At 42.7% G+C, this 13,100-nt stretch overlaps 2 protein-coding genes across 3 annotated transcripts in view; one reads left to right on the top strand and one right to left on the bottom strand.

The window, feature by feature from the left end:
* Positions 1–918, top strand: part of LOC144105118 (zonadhesin-like) — a 33,700-nt gene extending 32,782 nt beyond the window's left edge. Inside the window, exon 6 of the mRNA XM_077638296.1 lies at positions 630–918. Within this exon, the coding sequence (XP_077494422.1) occupies positions 630–873 (244 nt within the window). The 3' untranslated portion in view covers positions 874–918. The remainder of the gene's footprint in view (positions 1–629) is intronic.
* Positions 919–8,376: 7,458 nt separating this feature from the next.
* LOC144105412 (vitamin D 25-hydroxylase-like) overlaps positions 8,377–13,100 on the bottom strand; it is a 39,919-nt gene continuing 35,195 nt past the window's right edge. For both annotated transcript variants that reach the window (XM_077638529.1, XM_077638530.1), the window contains exon 9: positions 8,377–10,126. In XM_077638529.1, coding sequence (XP_077494655.1) covers positions 9,945–10,126 — 182 coding nt within the window. In that variant the 3' untranslated portion in view covers positions 8,377–9,944. The remainder of the gene's footprint in view (positions 10,127–13,100) is intronic.

The raw sequence follows: 13,100 nt of genomic DNA, 5'->3' as shown, positions 1-13,100 counted from the left end.
ACTGGCGAAGCCCTCCTCAAGACGTCTCATGAAATTGATGGCCCTCTTTGCGGTACATATCATTGTTTGCACGACGTTCTGCACTCACTTCTAGACAGGAATTACAACGATCAAACACCGCTATTTGTTCGCTGGAACATTATTTCTATACCAATTCAAAGTAGAAAAAAATTGTGTAGGTAACATTGGTCGCCTAGGGGCCAGACAAAAAAAACGGTCTCAGTATCGGCCCCCTGCCCACTCCCTATAGACACGACTCAAAATCCCTGTATGTACTTGGAACACTTAATTATCAATTTTAAAGAATAGCATTATCATGAAACTACGTTGCTAATACAGCGGTAACACAAAAAGAAAACATAAATACCGCCAGATACACACATTTATAAATAATGACTTCTATTGAATTAGCAAAATACAGAAAACAAAATTACCAATATAAAAGACAAATTCATAAAGAGCATTAAGTTGTGCCTGTAATTAGCACACCCAAAAAATTTACCGAAGTTCCGTTGACAGATGCGGTCTATGTTTGTCTTAAATAGTTGCACTGAACCATTTTTTTTATATAATGATGTTCATGACGTCATCGACATTGTGGCTTTTGTTTCTTCTTTCTCTTCATCAAGGGACCCTAGGCGCAGGGGCGAGACGTGCATATCGGCCAAGAAGTGTCCTCCGAAATGCCCGGCGAACTCTCGCTTCGACCTCTGCGTCTCCACGTGCGCACCGAAGTGCGGTAGACCGAAGCCTAAGAGATGCGTTACCCGTTGCTACAGAGGGCGCTGCGTTTGCAGAAAAGGCTTCGCCGAACTCGAGCGCAACGGCAGGACGATCTGCGTGCCCAGGAAGATGTGTCCGAAACCGCGTTAATCGCTGTCGTTAAAGCTTTAATAACACAAAATGGCTGATTGCAAACACGTTGCGAAGCTAAAACGTACAGTCGGGGTCAAAAGTCTGTAGACCACGAGTTCCTGAATCGAAGCCGATAGATAGACCTGTTATTAGCCAGTGGTTGGAGACCACACTCGCGGAGATGAAAGTCAAAAATTTTGTTCTTTCATCTCCATAAGTCTGGCCTCCAGCCACAGGACAATTATAGAGCTATCGGCTTCGCTAGAGAAACACGTGGTCCACAGACTTTTGTTCCTGACAGTACCTGCCGTTACCGAGCTGTATCGACGACTTACAAAGTACGTCTACGAACTTGGTCCTTACTAGTCTGCCTAGGAATCGAAACCGAATAACACAAGTCTTCGCAGTTGATTGAGCACACGGAGGCAACATTGAAACGTTGGAAACACGGCAAAGACCTCCCATATTTAGGGGAAAGCGGGGAAAAACGAGCAGTGTTACCTTTTCATCAGCACCAGCATAAGCCTGACTATGCCCACTGCAGGGAAAAGGCCTCGCCCATTCCTCTCCAATTCATCTCTAAACATCTCGTTAGATTATTTCAACTCGTACCATTCCCTCACATAATCTTCACTTCACTTTATTACTTTAGTGACCCTCGTTAGAGGGTGTTACATAAGGGGTGGGGCATGCAGAAATAAAACACAGAATACAGAAATTTTTTAAGCAAGTTATAAAAAGAAAAGACTATCATTGTGTAAGTGCATCAGAAATTTGTTCAAGAAGCACAGACGGGCAGGTTATGAAACCAAGGCAGTTTCATAACAATACCCACATTGTGGGAAATAAATTCAGAACAAGCATCTTCAGCAAGAAATAACTGTACAGACCAACTGCAAAAAATACGGCGAGTAGCAACCAGCAGCAACTCAGCAACGAATGCAAGGGAACCATAGAAAAGCGCATGCCCCTATTGTGTCGACATCCTGACCCTTGGCATACTTCGAGCCATTGTATTCTGAAAATACTTCAGCAGCTTCTCTTGCTCTGTAGCCAAAGCAAGCTTACTCGGAGGTCTACAATGCTTTCTTTTGCAAGGTGTTGCACTGGCGTGAGTGATCGGTCAGCACAGTTCTTATGGCGACCACACCGCTGGAACAAAAATGGATCGCATTGCAATTTTTTTTGGCTTTATTCTGCGTTGTGGTTGCATCCGGACAAAAAGGACATGAGTGCTGCTTTCACTTTTTGCGTTATTCCATGTTCTGAAGTACGCCGACAATGTATTTGGTGACACACCGTATTTGTCTTTGTTAACAATGCATATGTTTTTATTTCATTAACCAAGTGGTTGACCGAAGGAAAATGTTTCAGTGTAGAACTGGATCCCCCTCCAGGCGCATGTTAAAAAAGATGCCTCAAAATTGGAACTCTACTAAAGGAACTGCTTCAGAATCAGCACAAAGTGTGTGACAAAACACGAAAAAGTGGAACAAATCTTCGATAAGAGAGCAGTGAACCTAAATTACACAAAGCACTTAGATTTCATGTGAAACCGCGCTTTACTCGACAGGTACACCACCAGTCATTTTTTTTTTTAGAAATCAGCTTAAGGCTGATTTTATCATAAAAAAGGGCCTTGGAGTGAATGTGTTTAGCCAGTGCAGACAGCTATAGCCTCCGTATGAAAATTGGTGTGAATTTTTTTAAGAGGTTGTTTTCAGTGAATAGCTAATGGCTTTAGTCCACTACAACTTTCTTATGTATTGTTCAGCTTAGTCTCAGAATAGGTACGAAAAGGGTGTTATGAAAGTGAGAAACAAGAACCCAGTAAATAATCAAGCATAGCTACAGGCATTGACCGCTGCTTTAACGAAATCAGTGTACTCATGAAGCGCTCATCACGCTACCGTCGCCCTGCTCCAAGACTGGTGACAGCGCCCAGTGACAGCGCATCGAGGCTTTGCGCGCGTTCGAACCACGTTGGCCGAAGGGTACACCCTTTAGCAGGCTGCGGGGTCGTTCGAAACTGGGCTTGTCCAGCCAGGGGCGCCGCGTGGTTTACAGACCTTTTCCCAAGTGAGCACCCCTAAAGAAAGCCGGGCGCCGGGCCGGGGGACGCTTGTACTCATTTTTACCGATGGGTGTCCGGCGGTGGGTTTCGAACCAACCACCTCCATAGCCGAGACGGGCGCCCAACCCACTGGGCCACGGCTGTGAACATAACGATTTCTATGTAGAAATCATACATTGTATGAAAAAACGGTGCTCGCAAACTCTTTCCCTTTAAGAAACGCTTTTGTCCAGAATTGTAAGGTATGAACATTTCATTTTGCTGAATTGCCAAACATTTTTTAGCGCAATCTGTCTTTCCGGAGAGTTTGTGGGAGTAATGAGCGATAAACAGAACACATCTGCACCACGAAAACGGACTAATCATCAGTTATTTTTCTGAAAAAAAGTAAAAACCCACATGTTCAATATTTTACTGCCTAAAATAATAATTGCCCCAATTTCAATTGAAAAGGCTCAATCTTCACCTCTTCACACGGATTAAAAAAACAACTCACAGACGATCAAATCGGTTCATGAGTGCAGGCTCTAAGCAACACGTGGACGTCGTGTGCACATAATCTCTACGCGCTTCGGATCGAAATTAATGATCCGGAGTTCCCGGGTTCGAACCCGACCGCGGCGGCTGCGTTTTTATGGAGGCAAAACGCTAAGACGCCCGTGTGCTGTGCGATGTCAGTGCACGTTAAAGATCCCCAGGTGGTCGAAATTGTTCCGGAGCCCTCCACTATGGCACCTCTTTCTTCCTTTCTTGTATCAGTCTCTCATTTATCACTTCCCTTACAGCGCGGTTCAGGTGTCCAACGATATATGAGACGGATACTGCGCCATTTCCTTTCCCCAAAAAACCCAATTATTATCAATATTTGTTTTTTTGGGGGGAAATGAACTGGCGTAGTATCTGTCTCATATATCGTTGGGCACCTGAGCCGTGCCGTAAGGGAAGGGATAAAGGAGGGAGTGAAAGAAGAAAGGAAGGAAGATGCCCTAGTGGTGGGCTCCGGGATAATTTCGGCCATCTGGGGAAACCCGCCGCGGTGGCTCAGTGGTTAGAGTGCTCGACTACTAATCCGGAGTTCCCGGGTTCGAACCCGACCGCGGCGGCTGCGTTTTTATGGAGGAAAAACGCTAAGGCGCCCGTGTGCTGTGTGATGTCAGTACACGTTAAAGATCCCCAGGTGGTCGAAATTATTCCGGAGCCCTCTACTACGGCACCTTTCTTCCTTTCTTCTTTCACTCCCTCCTTTATCCCTTCCGTTACGGCGCGGTTCAGGTGTCCAACGATATATGAGACAGATACTGCGCCATTTCCGTTCCCCCAAAACCAATTATTATTATTATTATTATCATCTGGGGATCTTTAACGTGATCTGACATCGCACAGCACACGGGCGCTTTAGCGTTTCGCCTCCATCGAAACGCTGCCGCCTCTTCAAACCGACGCAAGACCTGTGCAGTGGCGGTGTCTCGAAGTGTTTATTTGGAGTTGTTTGTTTTTGTTGCAAGCGTTTTGTAATTTCTGCTGCGAGTTATTTTCCTGTGCGTGCGCAAGTTTCACAGCATAGCGACAAGTGTCTGCGCTGTGAAAGTGATTATGGTCGGTGCTAGTTCTTTCCCGTCAAGTCAGCGATAAGTTAACCTGCGAAAAACTCGCGACGCACGCCGTTTTCCGAATACTGAAATAAACTTGGAACTGTCCAGCTGGTCGCGTCCGTTGCGATGGCTGCAGTGATCGCGACCGAGGCGAGCCGACGGCATTGTTTCTGCTACATAGCAAACTGCTGTGTGTGCGACTTGACACGATTTTGGCTTCACGGCCGTCGTAGGGTTTTCTGTTGCGACAATAGCAGCAAGATTGTGTGTTTGTTTTTGTCTTTTTTTTGTTTGTGGGATAGAGTGTTTTGGTAATACTGAAAAGGCTGCCGGGAGTCGCAACCCATCGGACCAATGGTTTTGCGCCGCCTTTTTGAGACAATGGGTTCGTGAAGTCAATTTGATCTTCATTTTTGTTTTGTTTACTTTAGGGAGCGGGTTATATACCTTACGGAAATAGGAGGGAGGTCCATACACTTGTTAACTAATCATGTTAATAGTTTAACATGATTGGACGCTATCGCATGTGGGCCGGGCCTTTAGGTCGGTAAAACCAGGGCCCGGAGCCCTAGAAGGTTGTTCTGGGCTACGGTCTGATGTAATGCATCTTCAGCTATGCCGAGTAGGGGCCACCCCTAATGTAAGCCAGCTGCACCTTTTTGTTGTTTAACTTTTCTGCCGCTTAATTTGTCTCTTGTGCATCAACTTGTGTGCAATCTAAATATTTGTATGTAGAACAGTCAAGTCATACTCCCTTTATACCTGCATCTTAATTCGCCGAAAATCTTCTCTGACGAGCACGCTTGGTTCGAAGAAGCCTTCAGTCAGTCAAACAATCAAAACCGTCTCTGGCGGTGGGCGCCACCGGTGCGAAGAAGATAAAGAACCAAGTAGGCCTGCAGGACGCGACACCTTTACTAGGCATGATAGTGACCCATTTTTTGACATTCCTTGCGATCCCTATAGCCCATTTATTTGGTTCATTGAAGTATAACACTGCTTTGATTCGATAGACAGTTTTATTAGTACTCTAGCTAACGTATACTTAAATAGTCTACAATATGTGATGATTTTACGGTAACCCATTTAAAGAAATAGTTTTATGTTAGCGTTATTCATTGTTTCTGCCGCACTTAATGTCGCAAGACATTAACTGTGTAATCTTGCAAACTCTTCCAGTCCATCACTCAAAAAATGTGTGTCTGATTCAGACTTGGCTTTTTTTTAATTTTTCTCTTGTATTCCTCTCAAAAGTTTCATGAATGTGCGCTCTTTAGATAATTATTTGCTTGTTTTATCCTCAAGCCACTAGGCATTAAAGAAGGGAGTAGAGGTGGTGAATTTAACAATAAAAGCAACAGACACATAAAAGCGCAATACATAAAAGGCAGTCATATAGTAAAACAGTGATGACTAATGCTGCTCAAAAATGATGGGTGCCTTCAATGCCAGCAGTCAATGCGGTGTGGTGGTTCCAATCCTTAGAGGTTCCGGGAATGAAGTCACCGCATGTGCTTTGCCTTAACGGCGCGATTCCAAATAATTTTGTGTGGTCCAGTTGTGGTGATATGTACAAAGATGGTGGAATGAGCACGGTACAAATTATAGGGCACTAATCAAAGATTGGATGTAACAAAAAAGACGATCCGCAAAAATTTTGACGATTAGCCAATGAAGGTATAGGCTTAACATGCGTTCCACTTATGATGTGCTAAGATTACGATTAGAGTTATGCAAAATGAATTGGAGTTACTCTCAAGAACTTCGACAGCGTAAGTTAGGTCAGCACAGTTGAGCTACTACATGGCTGCATCAGCTTCTGCTTTAACGTTTACAAGTTTCATGTGCAAGATGAGATTAGCTGTGCTAAGGGCAGTAGAAAAATTACGAAGAGAATAACCGAGCGTGCTATTAACATTGAAAATTATGTTACTAATGTGAAGGAACCAAGTAAGACAAGAAGAGGTATCAACGCCGAGATAGAGTAGGAAGCTATAGATCGAATAGCTCTTTTGTTAAGGTCTACAGGCTGGGACTGGGAGAACGTCTAACGACACGTAACACTTTCCATTTAGAGCACATTTCTTGGCGCCACTATATCAGAGACATTTTCCATGATTACTAGCACTGGTACAAGCATTTATAAAGGATTCCTTACGACTTTAGCTGCCTTGTCCTAAACGTTACTGAGATTGCTGTGCCTGTCTCTTAATGCGCTGATCTGTTTTCTCCCGTGTTTCGTCCCTTCTATAAAGAAATCACACTTGTCGAGCTTCGTAATGTTATGTATGCTTACGTCACTCGCTTAACTGATTCTAAATTCGAGATTCTTCTCATGTTTGCTCATCGGGATTTTCATTCCATGAAAAACTTTGAAGTCTGGCTGTTTAGCTTCCTTACATGCTGCTTCAATTTCGCACTTAGTGGCTAAATTCTTACGGTTATCTTCCATTGACTTTACTCTTGAAGTGTACTCCTGTAGATCCTGAAGTGCAGCAAAATTTACCGCACTCCAAACTCTTTTTTGGTATGATTTCTCAGTACTAATGTACCGCACTACGTGCTAAACTGGAATAGAGTTTCAGATCTCGCAATCTTGTGCTCGCCACGTTTCATCTTCGTGGAGAGGCACACGTTCAGCACGAGTCCTCACAGGTTGCACATTTCATATATGCGACTGCGTGTTCTTCTTCAGAACCTTGCTCTTGCTACTGTCTTCTTTTTCGCTCACTTTTGTCCCCTCCCCACGTGCTAGGGTCGCAACCGGCCATTGCCGGCTTAACATCCGGCCTTCCCTTCCTTGATTCAATCTCTCTCGCTTTTGGACTCCCCCTTGTAGTCCTATAACTCTTTGCACATAACGGCTATTGCATAGTTTCGGTGCAGCCATTCTCACAGTTTTCATCTATGATTGCCGTGGTCTGACCCATAGTTTCTTACTGCCTTCATTTTCGTACATTTCCACTAAACATTGAAATCGTTGATCAGCACGTCACGTCATTCACTTGTCACGCAGTGCTCACGAGAATACTTTGTCTCATCACAGTGGCTTGTGTCGATGCATGCGGCCAATAACTTCTCTTTATGTCTGCCAGTAAAGTTGGTTAGAAGGTAAAAACGAAACGCGACTGGTTTTCACACTCCAAATGCCTCGTCAGTGATTCTAGGCTGGCAAAGCTCTATTTCCACCTGGAATGTGGTAGCTAACAAAATAGTACTGCTATGCTGGAATCATTAAAATAGGCTATGGTATTAGGATTTGCCAGGTTAATTTGCCGATCAGGATCTGCCCGGATTTAGACTGCGTACACCGTTGCATGCACCTGACATGTGGTTGCAGCTTTAGTTAGTTCCTGCACTGCCACTTGTGAATAAGAATTTAAGGTCAAGTGATAAGCATGAAGGAAGTGGTGAAGATGTACTGCACAAGTGCAGCCAACTATTGCACGACGACAGTGCTATGTTTTAAACAGAATTCCAACAGTCCTTCTTCCCTCAGTGGTTATTTTTACGTAGTGACCGCTAAACTATTGCACCCTCACTTCTCTGCGTCTTCATTCTCTGGGCTGAAGCAGTGCAGTAGGCCTGTTTTGTTTCTGATTTTATAAAGTATCATTTTTGTCACCATGCGGTGAATAACTTCAGCACAAGTGGCATTCAAGCGCATGCGCATTTACTTTTATCTCTACAGCATGGATGGCACTGATTTGTTACAGCTCACGGCAGTAAATTGAAATGCTTTATTGAGTGTAACGTGATTGTTATCGGGTCACGTTTCAAAATTCGCATACTCACAATTACTCATGTTCGCATAAGTACATAAAGGCACTGCACGAAGTCAAAGACCACAACGCATTCAATAGGTCCCTTTTTATTGAGTTCAAAATAATGAGCCTTCGTAGTGTGGTGCAGGGGTATGGCGGCCTGGTGCTTTGTGGCGTAAGCATGCTAAGATTATTTCCATGCAATGCAGAAAAAAAAGAGCCTTTGAAGTGTGATTTAAGCCTGCTCGCCTAGCAATCTGAAAGACCTAGGTTCGATTTCCCGAATCTCCGCAAATTTTTTTATTGTGTTACAACGCCGACGACAACGCGAACAACGCCGACGCCGAATTTTCTGCGACACGAGCTCCCTCACTTTGTCGCGTTAAAACAGTAAGGAACTTTAAGAAGATTCGACTAGTGGAGGCTTGTATTTAGTCGTCATGGCCATGTCGCCGTACCTTTAGATGGCCTTATTTTTAATTAGCATACATTAATAAGAATTTTAGTGTTTACTTTGAAGCAAAATGTTCGTAGAAAACATTGCACAGTATGAAAAGAAACTTTGATGTGTTGTTGCTGCGGTCCTCAATATAAAGACACATGCACACAAAGGGGATTGGCTATGACCAGGCCGTGATCATTTCGGTCGTTTTCGCCAATAGAACTTTTTTCGTTGCTTTTTGAGCTTAAGATAAAGATGACAAAATATAAAAATCCTTCCGCGTGAGCTTCCCTGAGAAAGAGTTGTCCTGTTTAGGAAAGATGTTATTTGTACTGTCTAACGTTGTCCCGTATTAGCTGTAGGATCATTTGTCAAGCAAATAGATGAGGCAAAGCTTTTTTGTGTAACGACAGCAGTTGTCGGTGGCCCCTTCGTAGATTACGACTTTGATTAACTTAGTTCCTTCGTTTGGGGCTGATTTACGGATACTAACGAAGAAAAAGGGAAGCCTGCAGTAATGTGACAGTAATAGACCTCGCATGCCTATTTAGAGCTTAATATGCGGAGCGTACTTAATACTTTAAGAAATTGGACTTATGTCATCGTTTGTAAAACTGTCCTACAGCTCTTACACGGAACATATTCCGTCATGTGAAGGGTAAAAAATATTGCATATTTTTATCTGTAACAAACGAGTGAGTCATGTTTATGCAAGATGTCCAGGTGGTGATGGCGACTGCCTACAGCCCCGCAATAGTCGAATCATCGTATATCAGGCAGGCTTCTTTAACGTCTTGATGTAACATAGTTGCGACTCTCTCATTATATGTGTTCTGACTTCCTGTCTTTCACGGTGTAATCAATTTAAGACAGAGTTTATTCAGCCACATCGTACGAGTAGGCGATGGGCGTTATTTGCACGTGCTGCAGTCCGACATAACTCAAGAACAAAGCAACGGATGACGCTCAGAAGAGGCCCTCCAACTAAAGGCTGTCGATTGGTTGTCGTGACGTCGCTTTTAATTCACTTGAACCATAGTTAACCATCTTCCATCTCAAAGCCTTTGTGGCGCCATGCTTGTAGGTGCAAGGGCGTTAAGTAGAAGGCGATGACAGTAGGTGGACGCCATTGTCTGGTGGGAATCGTTTAAGGCCATCATTCAACGCCTAGTTTTTAAGTTGTATCCGACTATACATTTCAGCAGGCACTATAGATGTTAATTTTTCCTTGGGATGAATCTCAGCTTGTATTTAGCCTTATTGGGCAGACGGTCTATTGCATCTCCGGGATCTATAGTGACGCCTTCTTCTGGCAGCACTAGGAAGTGCTGGAGTATGCAGGTGATATACAGAAACAAAACCATGATGGCCTGCGTCTCAGCTGGACACTTCCGTTTTCCTGAAAGAATAAGAAGAGAACCTCAATACAAAACTTATTACTAGTATACTCGCGAAGACCGCTACACACAAAACTTCCATTCCTAAAGAAATGGTTGTCACCCCTATAACTATTGTGCGTAATAACTGTTTACTACATCTGTTTCTATCCAAAAGACAATTCATGGGTTGCAAGATATCACCTCTAGTTGACAACGCCAGGAACTTCTCTTAGCAGCATTCACTACCTCTAGGAACGTGAACAGAAACTACCCTCAGACACATCTACTATGTAGCCTAAAATTTTTAAAGGGTGGTGACAGTCTTGTCTATTTTGGGACAAAATTATCTGCCGTAAACGTTTCGTCTCTTTCAGTAATAAATGCATATAGTTTAACAGCTCGTCTCCTAGAAAAGGAAGTACAAATTTGGACGCAGCAGTAGCCTTAAAAATAGTTTATACCGAGAGCGATTTATATCGATAACACTCGGCACGTACGTACATTGGAGGAAAGAGTAGACAAATGAGCGGGCTTGAATATACCAAAATTCTAAACTCCAGAGCCAAGCTCGTATGAAACAAAGCCGCCTCAGCACATGATCACAGCGAATTAAATACATCCTTGTGTAGAAAACATAGAAGTTCCTCCCGGATTGTCGCATTTTCCTCAAAAATATCGTCATTTTATATACAAGCTACGGTAATCATTGACACCTAAGCACGTCGCTCTAAATCAAATTTTAATAAGCGGACGAGTCCTCGATACTTTCCAAAACCGAATAAAACAATAGTATAACGTATATTTACATCACATATATGGCGCGAAGAGGAGTAATGATAATCTGAACAGATTTGATTCAACGCAACTGCTATCTGATTAAGATTACAAAAGTTTTTCTGAGCATAATATTTTACGTGTACCAGAAATGAGAAATAATTATAGAAAACACGCGCTTTATTCTCCGTCGTGTCATTATAGAATTGGTTTTATACTTTCTTTAATTCTCTACGTTCTATAATTTTACAAATATTTAACTGTGACTCCTGATTCTGCGGAACATTGATTTATGCCTCCCAAATAATATATCTTGGTATGCTTTTGATTGTGATTTATCTTCTAATTCTCGCCTTAACCACGTCTGTCAGAAATTAAGTGTTGTTTTCTGTATGCTGTTCAATATTAGGTACTACACGTCATTTCCTGCGTGAAAAACGATCATACACTCCTTGGGTTACGGTGTTTTCAAAAATGGTATAACAGTTATAATGTGTAACGATATAGCAGATATGGTACAATGGGCACAGTGCACTTCGATGGCCAAAAAGATTCAACATCATCTTGCGCTCAATCTTTAAAACAGCACTTATGATTTACAACTTTCAAAAGAGTGTGCTGTTTTTAGTTTCGTAAGGCTCCCAGACTTTAATCATCTCCAATTCGAAGCAGTACTGCTAGAATATTTTTGTTCAATTGTGTATAAAGTTGAGTATATAAAGTTGAGTATATAGCTGAAAGATAAGTATATAATTCCGCGCAGTTTCACTAGTTATTGTTAAAGAACTGGTGCTGTCTATGTGCCATTATTCTTAAAAGCGCTCCGGTCAAATGCATTCTTTCCAAATACAAATTATAAACCAAAGAAACAGTAGCGTTCATCTGTTTTCACCTTGGCTTTCAATTGTGTGCTTGAAATTTCTGCTATGCAGCAATTCCTCGCCTCTGTCGTCTCGTCGGCCCTTTAATGGCCACTTTTTCTTGTGATTTTAACCCCTACAGGTGTTCACATACTGCTGGTGTTCTTGTGGTTTCATGCATCCTGCTCTTTCCTAACTGACTGTTAACACTGCTAGCATATTTTTGTGTTTCTGATACCCGCCGCGGTGGCGTAGTTAGGGCGCTCGGCTACTGATCTGGAGTTACTGGGTAGGAACCCGACCGCGACGGCTGCGTTTTTATGGAGGAAAAACGCTAAGGCGTCCGTGTGCTGTGCGATGTCAGTGCACTTTGAAGATCCCCAGATGGTCGAAATTATTCCAGAGCCCTCCACTACGGCCCCTCTTTCTTCCTATCTTCTATCGCTCCATCCTTTATCCCTTCCCTTACGGCGCGGTTCAGGTGTCCAACGATATATGAGAGAGATACTGCGCCATTTCTTTTCCCCCAAAACCAATTATCATTATTATGACCTAATTTTTTGCACTCTTTTCTCATTTAATTATTTCTCCTTCGTTATATAAACAGAGAGCTGCACGTGAATTTTCGCAATCTGCAGGCGCTGCCCCAGTAACCCCAATAATGGTAAGGCTGGTTTGAACTTGTAAACTGTTTTCCTTGGTTCAAAATAAACTGAATGACTGGTGGATTGTCCGCAGTTATCAAACCTTCTCATACTCAGACGTTCTTTCAGCAGTGTTTGAAAAATCCACCGTTGCATTTAACTAAAAGTTAAGAATTCTCTATTTTATTTTCTTCGTAATATTTTCTTTTAGTTTGCTCCTAAATTTTTTTCGCGTTCCCTTAATTTTCAGGCACCTTGACTCATGTATTTCTTTCATTTGTTTTTCCTTTTGTTATGACTGCCCTTTCCCATTTATGTCCTAGGCACAGATCTTGGCATACAACTGCAATGCACCGATGTGTTTATGAAATACAATTCCCATAGTCTTGTAGATTTTATATGTCAAGCTTTGTTATTTTCTGTGCTTTAACTATATCTTTATGACGATGCATAATGTATGAAATTATTCCTGTCAGCTTCGGAACTGGGGGTCCTTCTGACAGCCTGGCTTCAGAACCTCGTGCTGTACTGTTTATTTGCTGTGTAATCTATAACGAACTGTAAAAAAACTTCTAACCTCTACATGAAATTGGTGGCCAGGATTTTGTGGAAGGGTCCAACATTGATGTTATCTTGGTTTTGTGCGCATCAGCCGCATCAGCTTGCCGTAACTGGCACACGCATATTACTACATGTACAGGATGATCCACTCCTGG

The sequence above is a fragment of the Amblyomma americanum genome, chromosome 9, assembly GCF_052857255.1.
Source record: "Amblyomma americanum isolate KBUSLIRL-KWMA chromosome 9, ASM5285725v1, whole genome shotgun sequence".
NCBI lineage: Eukaryota > Metazoa > Arthropoda > Arachnida > Ixodida > Ixodidae > Amblyomma > Amblyomma americanum.
This window is presented reverse-complemented; position numbering and strand designations above follow the sequence as displayed.